This window comes from Tympanuchus pallidicinctus, unplaced genomic scaffold (genome assembly GCF_026119805.1).
Source record: "Tympanuchus pallidicinctus isolate F22 unplaced genomic scaffold, pur_lepc_1.0 scaffold4, whole genome shotgun sequence".
Classification (NCBI taxonomy): domain Eukaryota; kingdom Metazoa; phylum Chordata; class Aves; order Galliformes; family Phasianidae; genus Tympanuchus; species Tympanuchus pallidicinctus.
The window spans coordinates 49,357,115-49,377,895 of NW_026294758.1; the positions used below are offsets into that span (position 1 = coordinate 49,357,115).

Below are 20,781 nucleotides of genomic sequence, written 5' to 3' on the forward strand. Positions count from 1 at the left end.
TCAGCTGAATTGCAGGAGATAAAAGGAGAATGAGCTGGTTGGTTGGTTGCTCTTACCAAGGCTTAACACTAAGCATTTCTCAGAAAAGCCACTGATCTCTCTTCCCTGGATGCCTGTGCTGAGTAGTGACACTTACAATAAATAGCTGAGCTATTCAAGTATTCAGCCTTCCTGAAGGTTAAAACCTTTCTTTTTCAACAGATGTGCTTCAAAGTATGTGCTGCTAGTTTACTAAATTGAATTACTCAAGTTGTTCAAATCTGAATAATCATGAGATATACATAGGTTGCTCTGAAACTAATGCCTCCTGTTTATTTCCCTGGAAACTAAAAAATCTACAAAGAACACAATAACACTATTTGATAGAGCAAATTCTCAGCTACAAAACCCTATTTTTCAACATAATCACCACTGTTAGCTATGCATTTCTAACAGCCATGAATAAGAGCCTGCATGCTGCACTCATAAAAATCTGCACCAGAGGAGGTGACCACTGTCGTTGTCACTGCTGAAAAGCAACGCTGTTTTGCCAGTGGACAAAGTCAGTATGAGAGGACACAGACACCAAGTAAAAGAAGCGAGTTCATCTTTACTTAGTTTAGAGCAAAGGGATAATAAGAATAAAACACAACAGGGTAACACACCTGTAAATCCTTGGCTGGTTGAAGGATTGATTAATCCTTTACAGAGAGGGTTGTTAAGCACTGGAATGGGCTCCCCGGGGAGGTGGTTGAGTCACCATCCCCGGATGTGTTTAAAAAGCGTTTGGATGTGGTGCTCAGGGACATGATTTAGCAGAGGGTTGTTAGAGTAGTATGGTTAGGTTGTGGTTGGATGATCTTTAAGGTCTTTTCCAACCTGAATGATTCTATGATTATATGATGTGTAAGATTAATTGATGGAGACAAGTCTGTGCTTGAAGCTGCACATGAAAACCCTCCTTGCCTTGGATGAGGACACAGAAACAAAGCAAAGGATCTTATTGTTAAATACCTAGCTTTGTGGCTGGTGCTGTCACCATAACTTTGATTTTTTTGACAGCCAATTAGCCTACATGGTACCAGGTTTGAGGGCACCACATGGAGTTTGCCTTTCTCAAAGGGGTAGGAGAGTCCCTGGGGAAAAGGCAGCGGGGCTCATTGGGAGGGCTGTAAACTAGGGCTGAGGGGGAGTGGGGGGAATAGTGAGCTGAGACAACTCAGATCACGTGCTTAAAGCTGTTATCAAGATTGCACACCTAAAATCTGAGGTTATGAGAGAGAATAGATTTCTCTGCACTTTCTGATCATCCAACCTTCTCCCAGACATTTTTTGTTTTAGATTTGAAACCTCGTGGGTTTGGCAACACCAAACAAGGCTGGACTACGTCAGGAAAAATTTTGAGCAGAATAAAGGCTAAAATTTTGAGCAGTACGAGGAAAAACTCACCTCTGTGAGCCAAAACTGTTCCTTGGCCTTGTTTTGTGGAGGTGACCTCCTTGTCCTGCAGTCCGTCCGGATGGCAAATCTCTCACTGCTATTGCCAGCAAAGCAAAATCATTAGTCTCCAGGCTGTTTCATGTCTCTGCATCTAAACACAAAAAGCTCTCAGTGGCCCTAACAATTCTTGCGTAACATAAGCAAATCTTGCCAAATTCTTGATTTAGATTTGTACGCATACTTGAACTCGAATTGTGTGAAGGTTATGGTTGTGAAACTGAGCAGGGATGCTTTCAGGATGCCCACCATAGTTGTCCACCATTTACTAACATTCCTTGGTTGGAGTCTGTAACCCACTTCAGTGAAAAACTGCAAAATGAAGAAGTCAGAGATTTTATAAGAAAACAGCAACACCAGATCTTAACAGATATTACATTTTGCTGTTTAAAACACAAATTTTCTAGCTGCAGATCACATTTTTGGGGATGATCTCACGCATTTTACACTTGAAAGGCAATGCTAAAGAAACGATAGCCTTGTATTCAATCTCTTACATTTTTTTAACCATCACCCTTAAAAATGAAGAGATGTTTAGAACAATATGTTTTAAAAGGGTACTAAATTTTGATTTTAATCTGCATCTGCATAGTTTTTTATAGCAGCCATGACACATTCTTTCAAGAAATGCTTGTGAAATGATCACACATTTAGCTGGGGGAAAGCAAGTGCTAGGAGTATAACTGCATTAAGGAATCAAAGGAAAACAAAAACTGAGAAGCTTGATTTTTTTTTATTATGAAACTTGAGTCTGGAGCTTTGACCACTCAGATGCAACTTTTCAATTAGATGGATACATGGCATGTGGGCCTTCCAGTGTTCAGTAAGGAAAATGTCAGCCCAAATTGTGCTGCTGCTGTGTGTGTATATGCATATATATACATATATACATATTTAAAATACCAGTTTGTGTTGTCAGTTTAACGTACCTGCTACTCCTATGTAAGTGCCTTAAAGGGAAACGAATCCAATGGAGACACCCATCTGGGGGAACTGGTGGAGGTGTGTGTGTGTGGGGTGTGTCATTGCTTCACCCAGTGCAGAGAAGCAGGAGTCACTCTGTGTGTCCGACCTCACTTTCTCTTTAAACCCTTAGGGAAGGAATGTCTTTTCTCTCCATACTTAGAACATCTTGGGGAACTTGGGGAAACTGGGGACCAATGTTTGCTGTTGGCTTTTCCTAGTATTCAATCCAGCCCCTGTTGGAAGGCCTTGTTTCCTACCTCTGAAGAACAGCATACCATGTTTGTTTGTTTATTTTTAATTGTTTCTTCTTTTTTAAAAGCTTTTCCTTTTCATCTCTGCTCATGTTTTGCATTGTTTTACTTCTTTTGTTTTTGTTTTTGTTTTCTTTTTATTTGTGCTCACATTGCTACTTTGGGTCATAGAGAGTTCAGAGGTCAGGACCTGCAGTTATTGCTGTGGGTATGGGAAAGGAGAATACAGGAAACAAGAAACAAGCATGCCAGGAGTGTGCTTTCATCTCAGCTGATGCTCCCAGAGGATTTGAATAACTCTTTGGAGTTATTGGCCAAGTTCATTTTAACCAGTAACATAGCTCAATAAGGCAAAAATTAGAAGTTAGCTAAGCTCTAGTTCTGTACTGGACAGATCCTTGTGTTTTCTTCTGGTTGCCTTTGTTTCCCTTCCTTTCCCAGATACTTAACGTACTGAAGAAATATAGAGCTACACTCTCTTACATATGATGCTTCTAAGTCAAGCATAATTATCTCGTGCACTGCTTACAGCACTTGAATCAAAGAACCATAGAACGGTGTGGGTTGGAAGGGACCATAAGGCAGAGCCCTCTGCTGCGCTCTGGTTGCCACCTGCCAGCTCAGGCTGCCCAGGGCCCCATTAATCTGGCCTTGAATGCCTCCAGGAATGCTGCATCCACTGCTTTTCTGGGTAGCTGTGCCAACACCTCACCGTCCCCTCAGTGGAAAACTTCCCCCTGAAATCTAACCTACATCTCCTTCAGTTTAAATCCATTTCCTCTTGTCCTATCACTGTCTACCTGTGCATCAACCTTGTTTTCATCCTCACACATTGTCAGAAAGTATAGTGTCTATCTACAACAAGCAGGACACAAACCATCTCCGCATCCCATACCCGACACTACATCTCCACTCCTCCACTGTCTTTGCTCATGAAATAAGCTGTCCGAATGGGCTTGGGAGTCACCATCATGTAATTGAGAACAGCTAAAGGAAGCGCAGCAGCTGAACAGCCCCGTCGGTCCCGTCCCCGACGCGGCGTCCCCCCCGACCCCCCGACTCCCCAAGCGGCGATGCAGGGCTGAGCTGCTGCCGCGCCGTCCCCGCGCGGCGCGGCCGGGAGAGGGCAGCGCAACGCTTCGAGAGCCGCCCGGGGCCGCGCGGGGCGCCCCGCGGTGCCGCCGCCCTCCCGCGATCGGGGGCGGGCTGCCTCCCGCGGCCGACCCGTGCCGGAGGGGCAACGGCCGCCGTGCGCGGGGTCGCGGCAGCGCCGCTTCGTTCGCTCGCCCCGCGGGTAAGGCGCGGCTCGGGGCGGCTCGGCAGGTAAGCGCACCGCGGCACCTGCTTCACGGCGGCAGCCGGCCCGGCCCGGCCCGGCGGGGCTGTGCTGTGCTGTGCTGTGCTGCTGCGGGGCTCTGTTGGCGGCCGCGTCGTTGGAAAGCTGCGGCCGTTTGGCTTCTGGAGTCCTGCAGTGGGGCGGCAAAGCGTGCACATATAACTGTGTACATATGTACCTATAGATACATGATTTTATGTGTAGAGAACTATAACTCTACCTATGTCTCTGTTTGTTGCTTATTTTGCAGTAGTCTCACTTCTCATCTCTAACAAGGCACCTCGTTTTACAAGCATTAGCCTTTCTGAGCCAAAAGGTGTTTAAAATTGTTTCAGTTGAAGGATGTAAAAGAGAAGTTTTTTTAGCGGTGCAGTTCCAAGCAGCAGATCGGGAGTGCTTCTTTGTACCGTTTTGTTCCATGGCACTGTTTTGTGTGCAGCTTGGAGCTAGGCAAGCTTTCAAACTGGGACGTGTTTTTACTCTGAAAAAAAGACAGTGAAAGCCTTCATTTTTCTGACTTGCTCCTGCCTCTGCATTTGATGTGATGCAGAATGTAGTTCTCAGGCATAGCGAGACACACAGATGTGATAAGAAGCTAACAGATGACATATATTATTTCTTTTCTCTTTTGTAATTTTCTTTCTACTGTGCTTTGAAGAAGTATGATTTCAGGAGGCGTTTGAGTATAAGGAATTTTCCCACCTAGCTGGAAAATGATCTGTGTTCTGAGAATTTAGTGTGAAAGCTCACACAAGGAAATTGAATGAAAAGACTCGTGTAGTTTGGAGTTTTTCTAAAGCAGGATTTGAATTCTGAATGCAATGAAGAAAGATCTAATGTAAGTAATATCTGCTGCGATACTCCTCTGGCCCTCTCAGTTGATGTCTAAATTGGACTTTTCTGCCAAGATCTGGCTATGTAATGTCACACGGGAGTATTCTTTTTCTCAGTCTGAAGCTGCTGCTGTTATTCAGGAGAAGTTCCTATTGTTCCCCCAAGAATAGTTGCTTTGTGGGGCAGCTTGGGAAAGAGATGGTGTGTGAAATGGCTTACCATGCTTCCGATCTCCATAACACAAACAAGAATTTGTACCAGGACATAGGAAGGATGGCCTATGAGTAACACAGTGACTCAGAGGATCCAGTTTGAATCGTTGGCTCTGCCAGCTGAAAGCCTGCTCTGCACAGCCTTGCGTTGGGCATACAGCACAGTTTACAGACGGGGAATATGGTAAACTTCGGGCAGGTGTGTGCACTATGTGTCCCTTCTGTGTGCTCCAAGTGCTCACACTGCCCAGAACAGCAGAGTGCTGGTGTGTCACAGTGGAAGTTTGTGCCTGAGTTTCTCCGCTGAGTTTCTCTGTTAGCTTGAGGATCACTGCATCTGCAGCATCTTGTCACCTCTCAGGGATACTTCCTGCAATTTTCCTCAAAGCTGTCAGCGAAATTCTTCAGAAGTTACAGATTTTTGATTAACGCCCCACGGACAGCTAAGCTGTGTGTCTTTCAGGCTCAGCATCATCACGATGGATGCTGTTAATGTGCAGTACTGGGCAGGGGGCTGTCCCTTTCCTCTGTCACTCTTCTGACTGGTAGCTGCTTCCGTAAATATCAGAGTGATTTCTCATGACTTTTCGTTTCAAAGAATATATTTCTTAACAACGGTGGAGTTTGTCGTGCCTTGCACAGTCAGCAGCATAATAATGGGATGCAGTTTCACTAGCAGAGTTGCTCACACACTGCTTACAATGTGATCTAAGTAGAGGAAATGGTACGTTGGGGAGCTCCGCTAGTGTGGTGGCAGTTTGAGAGGAGGCTGTGTGACAATACATGGGGTACATTTGGCTGGAAAAGAGTCAGTGAACAGAGAGCTGAACCATGGCAGTTCTGTGCATCATCTCTTGCGTGGCTGTGCTCAGGAGTAGGAGCCCCAGCTGAATCAGATTCAGCATGTTGTGCTTCTGGTTAATGCACAGCTGATACTGGAGGAGGAGTGGAACTCATCTGCTGCAGCTTCAAGCTCACACACTTTGAAATATTAAAGAAGACTTTTCTACAGGCAAGCTTTGTAGGAGGGAATGAGTTACTGAAGAGTTGTGAATTTGAATAAACCCATTAAAATTTCAGACAGTGCTCTCTTTCACTTTCAATTTTCAGTTTGAACAAGGGGGAGAGAAGTGTGCAGTTTCCAGCAAATACATCTAAACAGTCTGGCAGTGTTTAGTGTTACAGAGTGCTCCAAGTAGCTGAATGCGTGAAGGTCACCCAAATTGCCTTAATTCTGCTCTGCTGCCGCCCTTGGAATAATCAGAAACCGAGACAGTCTTGTCTCTACAGAGCAAGCTGAGATGTACTTTGGCTGCTCCTGATTTAAATAAACACTGCTCTCCGGGCACTAATTCTGGCTGCTGATGAATGTGGAGTGGAAATTACAGAGGTATCGTTGTACACACCATATGTCCCCGAGCTCTTTTCCTTAGTTGCAGCACTGCGGTGATGGTTGGGGCTGAGCGGTGATGATGCATCACCAATAGCACTGGAACATGTTTGAATGCATGTGTAAAGCCCACATTTCTGGTTGACTTCGTTGCTCCCTTCCCAGTGAGCGGTGCATCTACCCTGTATAAATCCTTTAATGAGTTCCTTTTTCCTTTCGAGCATTACGGCTTCACAGCACAGAAAGGAGTGGTAAATTCCTAAACCATTAAAAAAAGTCTTTTAAAAACGCAATTTTCTCTGTCAAGATTGGCATTAGAGGGAGGTGAGAGATACCTGGCAGTGGTATCAAACAGATTCTAGTTTGTTTTAGAGGCCCTATAAGTACCTTTGTTTTTCTTTTTGTTTAAGACAAATTATCTAAGGCTTCTCGGGTTTCTAAAACCTGGCGCTCTGTTTTGGCTTTAGCTAAAATAAAAATGCTGCATTGAGGAGTTAATAGAAGAATGCATAAAGAGTACATTTTGCCAACCTCAGAGAGGCACGTTAATGGAGATGTTCCTATTGTAAAACTCAAACTTTTAACAGTTGAAGAAAAATGTGAGCTTCTGCAGAGAATCTTAATATGTTTTCTGTGCTAATGGAAAATATGGTTTAAAAAAAAAAGAAAAAAAAAAAAGAAAGGGCAGTATGATAGCCATGAGCCAGGTGATGGTTTTGGAAGATTTAAGATTTTTAAAAGTCCCAAATAGTTGGAAAGGGAGCTGTTAAGAAAGGTATTTAATTGCATTTCTTCCGTTCATTTGTTTCAAGAGCAACTAATGTTTGGTGAAGTAATCAACACTACTGCAAGCAGCTTCATTAAAAATTTAGTGGGTGAGAGTTTCTTTTACTTGTCAATTTGAATACTGTTAGAAGGAAGTAAAAGTGCTTGCAAAGTGCTGGCTGAGGGCTTTGCTTTGTCCCCTCCCTGCCCCCATCATGCTATAGATTTTCAAGAATGCTAAGTGTAAGATCCAGGCCAGAAAACTTGGCTGCAAAGGTGCAAATCTCTGTATTTTGGAATGTAGCGTTTAGTATGGGTACAGTTAAGCTCTCTACTTTTTTCCTTTTGTTTAAATCTTCCAGGGCCTTTTAATCAGGCCCGGAGCAAGGATCTGCACATAAGAGAACATTCTGTACTAAATCAGATCTGATCTCTGTGCAGCAGTACATTTGCTGGTCCTTAGGAAGCAGCGGGTGAGCCTTGAGGTATACAGATGCATAACATAACTCAGAAGGAACCTATAAATCTGAAAATACATTGGATTGGTTTGATTGCTGTATTTCTTGAGAGGAAGCAGTGTGAATGAACATTATTAATGGAACTGGCTAGCTTCTTGAGCACCATACCTGAGTATCCAAAAGTATTAAGCTGTGAGATGTATAAACACATGTACTATAGTTTGTATTCATCTTAGAGGCTGTCTTGGGGGATGATACACCATCAGGCTCTTATGGACTGCACTGGTGATGTGTGATGGACATCCAATGGAAGAGAGATGGATGGAAGCTCTCTTACAATGCTTGTGCTGCCAGACTCAGTACAGTTGCATGTTTTGCCTAGAAGACAATGCTGGATTGTCAGGCATTACAGATGAGCCCCAAGGAATTTCTGACTGTCTTCCAGTGGACTCTGTGTCTTTTGTGTTGCTCCAGTTGATGAGAAGATGATTTGCTATCTTTGAACTCCTAGCCCCTGTAGGTGTTGAAAGCCATTTTGGATGTGGCCCTGGGCAGCCTGATCTGGTAGGTGGCAGCCCTGCCCATGGCAGGGGGTTGGGACTGGGTGAGTTTTAAGGTCTTTTCCAACCCAAGCCATTCTGTGATCCTGTGATTCTGTGATAAGTGTTATATGGAAGAGAATTGTGGAGTGCAAACTGCTGCTTATGCTTTGCAGCATTTCTCTATGCTTGCACAAACCACAGGGTTTTTTCACAGCAGCAGCTGAGCCCATAGTGCAGTGAGGTCCATACCAGAGCTGGACCACAGGGCAGCAGTAAGGCCTGAGCCCAGTCTTCACCTTCTCTGTACTTTTTCCAGTTAGATGCTTTCTTTGAAGGGGAAAGAAGATGATGAAATTCCGAGTGGGAAAATATGTTGCTGTGGGATCAAGAAGTGTCATCTTCTGTTTAGGAAAAAACTGATTATGGTACACAGTAGGTGCCAGGACAGCCGAATAGCAGTAATGGTGGTGGCTGAAGGGTCACCTTTTCAGCCAGCAGAAATGCCTTTCCACTGAGGCTTAGATAACACTTTTCCATATGTAATTTCTTCGATGTGTAAAAGAAAGAAAAAAAGAGTGAGCAATTTGATGATGAGAGTCTCTACCATTAAAGTACAGTTAAGTCGCAATGCAGATGGAAAATAGAAATGTCAGGTACTTTTTTCTTCCGGACTTTCCAATATGTCTTGATAACTGGGAATACCATGATCTATAATACTGAAATTAACTGTGTGATATATGAGAGTCCGGCAATTAGCAGCTAATAAAGAAAATATTGGAAAATCGTGGGAGGGATTATTTATGCATTTTTGGGAAAGCAAACAGATAAAACCACAAAACTTGCTGATACCCATCACAACAACCCTGAGCTTGTCAGGAGATCAGAAATAGCATTTGACGCTAGACTAACAGAGAAGCTGTAGATTTAAAAAAATAAAATAAAATAAAAGGTCGTTAATTTTATTTTCCAGATCTTTTGTTCTGTCTTGCATACTTCTAGTGGGATGAAATGCTCTCCACAATAAATGCTTTCATTAAATTTACTGTTAATTGGAATCAACTTGGAAGCTGACAAGGTATTGTTCTTTGTTTGGATGAATCCTGCTTCTGCTGCAGTAGATGTGAGGCTGACATCTGTGTGCAGTGCCTGAAATTGGACCTGCCTGTCAGCTAGGAACAGGTCAGGTTGTTTGCTGTACAAGAGTGTATATCCACTGTTTCCAGTTTGACTTGGAGTCTGAGCCTGCTGCTCAGGTTCAGGCTCCTCCTCAGCACCCTGGAACAGCTTGTGAAAGTGGTACAGGGGGAGCTGAGCAGCCCTTCACTGTACAGGCAGGGTGCACAAAGTCCCATTCAGCTCCTCTCTCTGAAACGGATTGTATGGAAACGGAAACGAAGAGCAGCTCCATAGCCAGAGCTGAATATTTCCTCCCTACGTGCATCCTCTTCTTCTTCCTGCCCCTCCCAGCCACTTCCAGTAACCACACCAAGTTACAGCAAGCCCCCAGCGGAGGAAAGATATGAGGTACTTGTGTAAAACCTTTTCTGAACAGCTGGCACTCTGAAGAGTGGGAGGAGAGCAGACTGATTTTGTGTGGATCTTTACTGGTTCTTTTGCATCTTTATAAGATGGCTTATATTAAAAACACTGATATTTATTACACTGATTATGCAGCATGATGGAGCAGTGGTGCACACACAGCTGGCTGGCATATCTCCCACTTCATCCTGCCCTTAAATGATGCTCTCTCGCTGTGTAATCCATGTGTCGCAGTGATTTTGAGTTGGTGACAGGTCTGGGATGGTAGTCAGAAAGGCTCATCAGCTCTGTAACATGACGCTTGAGAAAAGGTCCACCTTAAAACACTCCTTGCAGCCATAGTGCTATGGTTTCTTAGTTTCACTTGTAGCTGTGTTTCCCTCTATGCAAACAGAGCTGTGCTTCCTAAGGCTGCATTCAGGATACTGGTGCTGGAAACTGCTGAGCTTTGTCTGTGCCTGTTAAAGTGAGACACTGGAGTCAGCTGCAGGGTTCCTCCTGCTGCTGCCGAACATAAGAGCCCCTCTGTTTGCAGCTCGCTGCTAGCTGGGGTTTGTTGAGACCCTTTTTCTTGCTATATTACAGTTTCTTTTTCTTCCTCTTTCTCCTCCTTTTTCATATATATATAATTTTTCTTCTGGTGGCTGAATGTTTGTGGCCAAGCACATCTCTTTTAAAACTATTTAATTTTTGCAGCATGTCTGAAGGGAACTTCTGAAATACCTGGCTCAGAGTAGGCCATACCTATGTGCAAACCAGCAGCGCACTGCACAGCCCTGAGCCTTGCTGTTCTTAGAAACTGTTCAGCTGTGAAAACAAGGCCACATCTGAGTGGAGGCAGCCTCCTCTTGAGTGAAACAGGAGCTTCTTGGGACCTGTTTCAGTGAGTAGAAGAAGACTTGTGTGTAGTTGCTGGGCCAACCTTGCTGTTTTAGAGACATGGAGTTGCTTCTGGTACACTTTTCTTTTTTTGCTAGGAATGCTGTGCATAAGATATGAATGCTGAAGGTGTAGCAAGTTTGAAAACACATCAGTATTTTGCTCTTTGGGGTATTAAAGGGAACCTGCTTTGGGGATATCTGTTGCGAAGCTACTGAAATACCTGTCCCAGTTGCTGGTGTAGAGTAAAAGGCTGCTACAGCTGTAGGAAAAAGCTGTAGCTTTTCAATTCCTGTCTTTACCTCTGGAGATAAGGAGTGCTGTAATCCCCTGCTCTTCGCTTGCTGGCACTAGGAATGTCTCCACTGTCAGGATCAGCCATCTGTGACCTGTTCTGTATGCTATGCCCATCATGTAAGCAGCACACTGCCTCCTCCTCCAGCTTCATCCCTCTGGCCTTTCATCCTGCTGGGGAGCCCATGGCAGCAGGGCACTGAGCAGAGCTTGCCATGTGCTTTCTTTCAGTAGCTCTGGAAAGACGTCAGCGTAGTTCACAGCAGTAAATGGGATTCAGTGGTGTTGATGCCTCCTGATTTGGTGTGTAATAATTCCACTGATTTATTCTTTTTCTAGGTGCTGCGACAATGGAGCTAAGCTGCACTGAAGTTCCCCTTTATGTAAGTACTGCAACATCTGTCCTGTGGGGCATTTTCCTTGGCTCATTCTAAATAGCAAAAGAAACCAAAAACCACTTTCTGGCTGTCTGCGACCTTAGGCTGCTAAACATTGCTGTCAAAAGTGAGCATGTGAGGGTATGGTGGTTTTCAATACTGCAGATACATTCTTTGGGATAAAATTATTGTCCCTCTTGGATAATTTTTTCCTTCTTCAGTGTTCTCAATTGCAGTTTGCAGAAACTTACTGTCTGTGAAGAATAACACTCTCTGGTTACAGCTTACAACTTACAGATGCTTTTTCCCCTATAAAATTTCAAATTACTGTTCTTTCAATTTCCTCAAAGCAGAAAATTATATATGGAAAAAAAAAGTCTCATAGGTTGAAATTGGTAATAAAAAGGATTTTTTTTTCCTGTGGAATGTGAAGTGATTGGATGTAACAAGTGAACTCAGAAGAGTTCAAAAGCAGGTGTTAAAAGATGTGAGGAAGTGCAGTAGTTAAATGTATTTTACTGAGATAGCACGATGAGGATTGAAACTTGGGCAACTTAATGACTATTACGAATAAACTAAAATTTATCTTTTTTTTGCTTGATCTGCCTTGGTTTTCAATGAGGATGATAGCAGGGGTACGTGAATATCCGTGTGTAGGATAGTAGTGCAAAAGTGAGGCAGTGGAACAGGTTGCTGAGTGGTGGATGCCCTATCCCTGGAGACATTCAAGGTCAGGATGAATGAGGCTCTGAGCACCTGATCTAACTGCAGGTGTCCCTGTCACAGTCCAACTCCATCGAGTTGGACTAGATGGCCTTTAAGGGTCCCTTCCAACTCAAACAGTTCCATGAATCTTTAAGGTACTAGTTGAGGTTGATGAAAAGGGTAGTATAAGATGAAAGATAGAAATCAAACAACTAACTGCTTACTGTGATAAGGATGGAAGTGAAGCAATGCAAATGCTTTGTACCCTGCAGTACTGAAAGAACAGAGTTTGCTAATTCACCCTGAAGAATTTGCATTGTGTTTGGCCATTTGGGAGTGGGAACCTCAAGCTGAAGAAAATTGAGTGCAGCATCTGTAAAGGTGGGAGGGAGACTTGTGAGACCTGCTCATGTGATGTCAGTTGTGTGCAAGGTTTTAATGACAAATTTTGATGGGAAAAATAATTTGGGAATATGATGCTAATGGGTAAAGTTCACTATGATTTTGTCATAGAGATCTGAACCAGATTAGTCGGATATCTTCCTTGGATAACAACAGGGTTAGTACTTCATACTGTTACACCTTGTCAGTGCTGAATTTCTTGTGCATCTAACATTTTGTGTGATCTGGTCATCTGAGTGATGACTGTCTGTTTTTTTTTTGTTGTGTAAGACTGAATGTATTCAAAAAGCTCAAGGGCTTTGCTGAATAATATGATTTTTTGGGGTAATATAATTTAAAAATACTCTATGAAATTACTCCAGTTCAAAAATGCATTATTTTGATACACCTTTTCTTATATATAATTTTTGTGGCAGCAATACAGTTCAAATCTAATTGAAGCACACATGAATGTCATGATTTAAAAAACAAATGGTAGTGGAACAGAAAATTAAATATTTCAAGCACATGTTTTTCAGTTAATTTGAGGAGCCTGCTTCCGGCTTCTAGGCAGCAAAACACTGGTAAATACATCAGAAAATTACTCTTCATAAACCCATCTAATTTCCAGGGTTGATTAGCCAAGCAGAAACTGATACTGACATCTCTTCTTTCAAAGCTAATATGTTGCTTTGAGAAGTAAAACTTAAGTTTAAAATTATGTTTGTCCAGTTCAGTCTGCAAAGGCAACAGCAAGTTCAGTCTCTTCATTTTACAGCATAGTAAACAGAGTATGTAAAGTAAGACTGAATTGCCTTCAGGCAGCTGCTAACTTCGTTATGAATGGCAGAAAGGATATCTGTGAACTATAAAAGTATTTGATGAAATACTTTTCAGATATGACAGACATTAAATGTGGTTGTTGCTGCTGTTGAAAGTGATTTGCTCTTGTATAAACACAAATCTCTTCAGTGGAAAATCTTTCCTTCTTATTTAATGGTAGGTGACTGTTAACATTACTACTATGTTTATTTTTTCTAAAGAAGTGTTGCTGATCATCAGCACTGATCTTTGACATTGGCAAATAAATGTTTTGCTGCCATGGGGTAAGCAGACTGTGGGACTCTGGAAGAGTTTGTAAATTACTTTTTACTAAAAGCTTGATAAATGTTTCCCTGGGGAGCAACAGAGGCAAATAAAGAGATGGAGAGTTTTGTAGGGTAGTCACATCAGTTCCCTGTGGACGCAAAGGGGCCTCATCTCCCAAGGAGTTTCTGGAGATTGTGTTTCAATTCTGTTTTCAGAGGAGTATTTGGACGTTAATACTGCAGGAAGAAGCAGAGGCATGCTCTCCCAGCTGTGAGTCTCAAGAAGATAAAACTTCCATTTGGCTCTGTACTGTCCCTTGTTTCCTAGTTCCCAGAATTAACTTGGGTCCTAAGATATCTAGTGCTCTTGCCACGGCCTCTGGAGTCAATTAAAAGAGCATGAGGGTAAAGCATAGTTCACTTCCCTTATATTCTGCTGTACCCAGTTTGTCCCTCCAACTGATTCAAAATCCCAGAGTGGCTGAGGCTGTCGGGCCACTGTGTCCCTCTGGCCCAACCCCTGCCCAAGCAGGGACACCCAGAGCAGGGTGCTGAGGGCCTCATCCAGGCAGTTCTCCAGGGAGGAGACCCCACAGCCTCTGGGCAGCCTGTGCCAGGGTTCAGTCACCGATGCAGCATAGAAGTGCTGCCTGATGTTCAGTGTGAACCTCCTGTGTTCCAGTTTGTGCCCTTTCCCTCTTGTCCTGGCACTGGGCAGGTGCCATCCACTTTGCATTCTCCTGTCAGGTATTTATACACTTTGATGAGTTCCCCCGGAACCTCCTCTTCTCTCAGCTGAATAGTCAGCCTGTCATCATAGCAAAGATGCTCCAATCCCTTCATCATCTTGCTGCCCCTCTATTGGACTCTCTCCAGTATGTCCGTGTCTCTCTTGTACTTGGGAGCCCAGAACTGGACACAGCACTCCAAGTACGTACTGTGGCTTCACCACTGGAATCACCAGTGCTTGAATAGAGGGGTAGGAATCACTTCTGTTACATGTTGGCAGTATTTTGGCTAATAGAGCCCCAGATAACATAGTTTACTTCGCAGTGCGGGCACCCCTCAGTGCTGCATTGTACTTGTTTCAGGCTGAGGTTTTGTTTTCACTCTGTTAGAGATTCTTCAATGAAGTGCAGGTTGCAAGAGAGAGGAGTGTTTATATATTCACTGGTAGATTAAAACACTCTTACAGATGTTGAGAGTCTTAGGGTTTTCCTCTGGGTGGATCAGGGATAGCCGAGGTTAGGAATTAGCACTAAACTACTTGAAGCTACAGAGCAAATTAGTGCCTTCAGACGTCTCACCTTAGAGTGTGTCAGTGTTTCTCATTGCCTGGCCTGTGCTTCAGACTGCCAACTGTGTGAAGCTTTCTAGAGTTTCTTTCCACCCTGATGCTTTTGTCTTTAGTGTTTTTCCTTGTCTTTAGAGTTCACATAGTCCAACCTGTTCTCTGCTTGTCCTGCTCTTTTCTTCTTCGGATTGGAGATTTGCTCTGGGTGGTGTGACACCTCTTTAATTCCTTCTGTTTTAGAAGCCTGTGTTTTCTATTAACGCCATAATGTCAGTGCCTGATGATCTTTGCAGTGCACACGGTGTAGTTCCTCACAATGCCCTTTTGTGGTCAAGAAATGTTTAAGTTCATCACTTCAGACCTCCTTTGTAAAAGCAAGTGCAGCCAAGTGGTTAAAAGCCAACACAAGTATGGTGAAGCATATACTCTTGTCCAGGTTTCTCAGACCCTCACTTAGTGCTCGGATGAGGCAGCATTTTTTCCGTGTAGCTTTCAGCTTTTAGCCTTCAGAAGTTAAGTATGCTTGTAGGAAGAGCATTATCATGTGTGGTGGTTTGCTTTGTTTTGACAAGTGAAAACTGCTTCTAATGCAAATTGCTTGTGGCATATCATAGCTCAGGTGCAACCCTTCTCATGTAAGGTACAAAAGACACAAGCTCAGCTGCTTTGGGTGGAGAGAGACAGGGGCACATCAAGTAGCTGCTTTAGACCATGGCTTGGCAGAGCTCTCTGGACAGCTGACCATAAGAGAGGTCCTAAGGAGCTGTGCTTCCAGCTCTGTCCTCTGTGGGTGGTCCCACGGGGGAGAGGTAGGTACCCAGATCTTGGTGGCAGCAAGGATGCAGAAGTGAGTATGGTGGCTTTGACTGGTCTTCCAGCTGGGTGTGTGCTCTGAGGAAGAGGAGATGGCCATGTGGCTTGCTTGGCTCACAAAATTTCCCTGCATTAACTGCTGACCAGGAGCTTGACTGCTTTCAGAGATGAGTGCAAAACTGGAATTTAAATGCTGTTGTGGGCAAGACAGAGGCTGGCTGCTCTTTTATCACATGTAAATACTTGTAGCCCATCCCTACAAAGGTACATCTGACTGCAGCCTACCTCATTTGATTAGCTCTTGGATCCATGCTGTTTTATTTCCTTAATATTACATCACAATTTTAAAGCTCTTTTGATCTTACGATGCCTTTTTTGTAGGGTACATCTTCCTTCTAGGAATGTTTCTGCAAATACTTGGCCTACAGCCTGGTATGTTAGCATCTTTACCGTTCATCTGCAGTGTTTTTATTCCTCAAGGATAACCTGGGGCTCAACTGAAATCACAGCTGCTTATTCACAGGCACCCTGGCAGTTGAAGGTATCTAAATACAGAACAGAGAAGATAAAGTGAAGTAAGGGGCTCACTTCATATCCTTGGGGCTCAGAGAACAGCAATGTTGAATTCCTGGGCTAGATTTTAAGGTTCTTCAAAGCAAAAGCTTACGTACAACAAATTAATGACCTGAGTTTGTGAGGGAAGGAATCATGGTGAGACAGAATTAATTAGGAAAGGTTTTAGTTTACAAATAAGTTCATTTCATAATCCATTAAGAAAAGATGGAAGCCAGCAGGGACTGGCCAAGGAACTAAGAAGGGAAGCTCTCTTCAGCCAGAAGCTGGTATTCACCCTGCCTTTCACCCCCTAGCTGGTTTTTGTGAAAGTAACACCAGTACCGTCTGCACAGCAGTAGTGTGTAGGGGAAAAGTAATTACAGATTTTCATATTGTGTACTTAACATAAAATACTTCTGGGCCAGATTCAAAACATGAATGCCTGTTGTACAGAAGAATAAATTAAAGACCAAAGTTTTAGGTTAGGAGTCAAAGAATGGTTACAAAGCAGAGTAGTTGATAGTACAGTTTGAAAAGAGGGTTTTAATGTAGATCTAGGAATTGGATTATTTTTATATTCTCTCAGGAGCTTCTGTTTGTCTCTGCTGGTTTTACCTCAAAATTGAGATTTTTCCAAAGTGCTGGGTGTTGGATAATGTTGCCCTAGTTGAAGGCAATGGTAAAGCGCATTCCAACGTTCACACAACCCTGAACACATCTGAAATTTTTCAGCTTTGCACTGAGCTCCATGCAAAAAGCAATAAAATAAACAAGGTTTTATTTGTACTCTGGTAGTTTGTCTAGGAATAATTTGAGCGCATATATCTTCTGCTAGAAAATGATCAGAAGTACTTAAGCAGAGGGAATTTAAAAACACTTAGTAAGGCAGTTAAAAAGTTGTGAATCATCTTGTTTGGCAGAACAAAATTTCAAATAGTTTTCTAACATACAGTAATTGAATATCTAACTACAGCCAGAGGGACAGATGAACCGTAAGCATTATCTTTACAAATGCATGGGTTTCATCTGTGTGAGAACATGGAAACAAATTAACAGATGTAATTCAGCAGTGTGTTCTGTTTTCTAAATGTGATTGACATGAAGTTCAAACTGGTCTGGGAATCCTCTGTGGAAGTAGAAGGTGGCTGCAGGGCCTGTAGCATTGCTCCTGAAGTAAGCAACTGATGGTCTGTTTTGCCAGACTCTGCCTTCCCTGTGCTTCCAAGCTGAACTTAGAAGAGCTGAGTGGGAAGGAGGGTTGGAAGGGAGTAGCTTCCCTGAGTGGAATATAGCATTTTGGTTTTTCTGCTTTGCAATATGCTCAGTCTTTTCTGGCCAGGAATGTGGGGAAAGAAGCCAGCTTCTGCCCACCTTGTTGTCCTGTGCTTTCTTTTCTGTGGGAACAGAAAGGTTTTCTGCTGCAGCATTGTTGGCTGTATCTGGGACACGCTCTGCATTCAGCCAGCCTGAAATCACTGTCCTACTAGATAGTGACTTTGTAATACAATGGAGAAGTGTAGTTTAAAATTTAAATGTTGGGCTACCAGCATGTGTTTGCTTGTGCACAGGGCTGTGTTTGCTGGCCTGGTCCAGCACTGACTTGAGTCACTGAGTGCTTTGTGGTTTGACCCGTGTAGGACTGTCAGGTCTTCTGTGGGCAACTTGGTTGGAGTGCACACAAAACGACGTGCACAGAGGTTGGTCTCTGCTTCAAAGTGTAGCTGCTGCCACAGAAGGACTCATGAAATGCACGTGAAACAATGGGGTCTATTTTAAAATATGTAGAAGAATATAGTGGGCATTTTAAAGCATGTTCATCAGCACTCAGGAGTCTTTTTTTGCACCCAGAGTGTATTTTTTTCCCTCTATTTTTTCCTCTATGTGAAAGCCTTAGATGATGACAAAGATGCTGAGGAGAGTTGGCTACTCTTTTCGGATGCCTTTCTGAGAGTGCAAGAGCTCTCTGTCCCTCTGAATAAGAAAGCAGGCAGAGGAGGTAGGAGACCAGCAAGGCTCGGCAAGGACCTGCTGGGCATACTGAGGGCAAAGAAAGGTGCATGCAAGCTCTGGAAATAAGGGTGTGTCACCTGGGAAGAATACAGGGATGCTGTCTGGATTCGCAGATGTGGGGTTGGGAAAACCAAGGCGCAAGTGGACTGAACTTGGTGAGGGATGTGAAAAATAATATGAAGATATTCTACAGGTACATTGGCCAGAAGAGACAGGCCAGAATGATGTACCTCCTCTGGTTAATGTGAAAGGAGAACTGGCTTCAGCAGATGAAGAGAAGGCTGAGGTACTGAATGAGTTCTTTGCCTCGGTCTTCAGTGGCAGCCAGGATTCTAGCATTTCTCACATCCCTGAGTCCTGCATCCCTAAAGCTCTTGGTGGGGCCTGGGGTGGTAAATCCCCCCCTCACTGTAAGGGAAGAGCAAGTCTGAGATTGCCTCATGAGACGGAATGTGTACAGATCTATGGGGCTGGATGGCATGCATCCCAGGGTTCTGAAGGAGCTGGCTGAGGTGGTTGCCGAGCTGCTCTCCATCATATTTGGAAATTCGTGGCTGTCAGGTGAGGTCCTGGATGACTGGAGGAAGGGTCACATCACTCCCATTTACAAGAAAGGGAGCAAGGAGGACCTAAGGAACTACAGGCTGGTGAGTCTCACCTCTGTGCCTGGTAAGATCATGGAGCGGATCCTCCTGGACAACATGCTTGATCACATGAGGAATGAGCGTGTGATCCAACACAGCCAGCACGGCTTCCCCAGGGGAAGGTCATGCTTAACCAGTCTGGTGGCCTTCTATGATGGAGTGGTGGCATCGGTGGACAAGGGGAAGGTGACCGATGTAATTTACCTGTATTTGAGCAAGGCTTGTGACGTGGTTCCCAACCACATTCTTATCTCCAAGTTGGAGGGACGTGGATTTGATGGGAGGACTACTTGATGGATGAGAAATTGGTTGAAAGGCCACAAAGAGAGGATAGTGATTAATGATTCTATGTCCAGGTGGAGGCTGGTAACGAGTGGCGTCCCCCAGGGATCTTGGGACCGGTGCTCTTTAACATCTTTATCAATGACATTGATGACAGAATTGAATGCACCCTCAGCAAGTCTGCTGATGACACCAAGCTGAGTGGTGCAGTTGACACAATGGAAGGAAGGGATGCCGTTCAGAGGGGCCTTAATGGACGTGAAAGGTGGGCCTGGGTGAACCTAATGAAGTTCAACAGAGCAAAGTACAAGGTTTTGCATTTGCACCAGAGGAATCCCAGGCCTTTACATAGACTGGAAGGAGCAGTCCTTGAGAGCAGCCCTGCAGAGAAGGACCTGGTAGTCCTGATGGATGAAAAGCTTAACATGAGCCAGCAGTGTGCTCTTGCAGCATGGAAAGCAAATGGTATCCTGGGTTCCATCATAAGAGGGGTGGCCAGCAGGGACAGGGACATGATTTTCCCTCTCTACTCTGCTCTTGTGAGGCCCCATCTGGAGTAATGTGTCCAGGTCTGGAGCCTGCAATACAAGAAAAACGGAGAGCTGTTGGAAAGGGTCCAGAGGAGAGCCACAAAGATGATCAGGGGGCTGAAGCACCTCTCCTACGAAGACATGCTGAGGGAGCTTGGCTTGTTCAGCCTGGAGAAGAGAAAGCTGTGGGGTGACCTCATTACAGTCTTTCAGTACCTAAAGGGAGCCATAAACCTGACAGCCATAAAAAGCCATAAAAAGCCATAAAGGAGGTGAGTCAACTCTTTGAACGGATAGATAACAGCAGGACAAAGGGAAATGGTTTTAAGTTGAGGGAGGGAAGATTTAGGTTGGACATCAGGGGTGAAGTTATTTACTATGAGGGTGGTGAGGTGCTGGAACAGTGAGATTGTGGATGCCCCATCCCTAGAGGTGTTCAAGGCCAGATTGGATGGGGCCCTGGGCAGCCTGGTCTAGCATTAAAATGGGGAGGTTGGTGGCCCTGCATGTGGCAGGGGGCTGGAGATTCGTGATCCTTGAGGTCCCTTCCAACCCAGGCCATTCTGTGGTAGAGTACAAATACATGCTCATACAGTGTCAGCAAGAGTAGAATACTAATGTTCAAACAAGACATGAGAATATTTGTTTACTTTGAATTTTATGTGTCTGTATTTTTATATTTTAACTTATGTTAGTCATAAAATCATAGAATCATATGCATTGGAAGGCACCCTTAAAGGCCATCTAGTCCATCTCTCCTGCAGCGAACAGGGAGGCTTACAGCTAATTCAGGTAGTTGAGAGCCCTGTCCAGCCTTACCATGAGTGACTGCAGGGATGGGGCATCCATCACCTCTCTGTGCCACTTCTTCACCACCCTTGTAAAAACCTTCTTCCTCAGATTCAGTCTAAATCTTTCATCCTTCAGTTTGAAACCATTTCCCCCTGTCCTGTCACGACAGACCCTGCTGAAAAGCCTGTACTCTTTTTACTTGCAGCCCCTCTTTAGGATTTATTTTAAATGTCAATGAACGAGGTGACTCCTTTCTTTTAATTAATGGATGCATGTCAGAATGAGAGTTAATTTCTTTTTTAATGTGCCTTGTTGTGGAACTTTTCTGACCTCTGTATGTAAAAAGTTCATTCCCAGGCTTCTTAATT

General features: G+C 44.0%; 1 protein-coding gene across 7 annotated transcripts in view; it reads left to right on the top strand.

The window, feature by feature from the left end:
- Positions 1–3,913: 3,913 nt before the first annotated feature.
- The window catches only part of ARHGEF28 (Rho guanine nucleotide exchange factor 28), a 138,788-nt gene continuing 121,920 nt past the window's right edge, over positions 3,914–20,781 (top strand). For 3 of the 7 annotated variants that reach the window (XM_052701258.1, XM_052701261.1, XM_052701260.1), the window contains exons 1-2: positions 3,915–4,016; positions 11,282–11,325. In XM_052701258.1, coding sequence (XP_052557218.1) covers positions 11,293–11,325 — 33 coding nt within the window. In that variant the 5' untranslated portion in view covers positions 3,915–4,016; positions 11,282–11,292. Of the gene's footprint in view, positions 4,017–9,235; positions 9,306–11,281; positions 11,326–20,781 lie in introns of those variants that run through there. The other 4 variants (XM_052701262.1, XM_052701263.1, XM_052701265.1 and 1 more) reach the window with 3 other exon arrangements.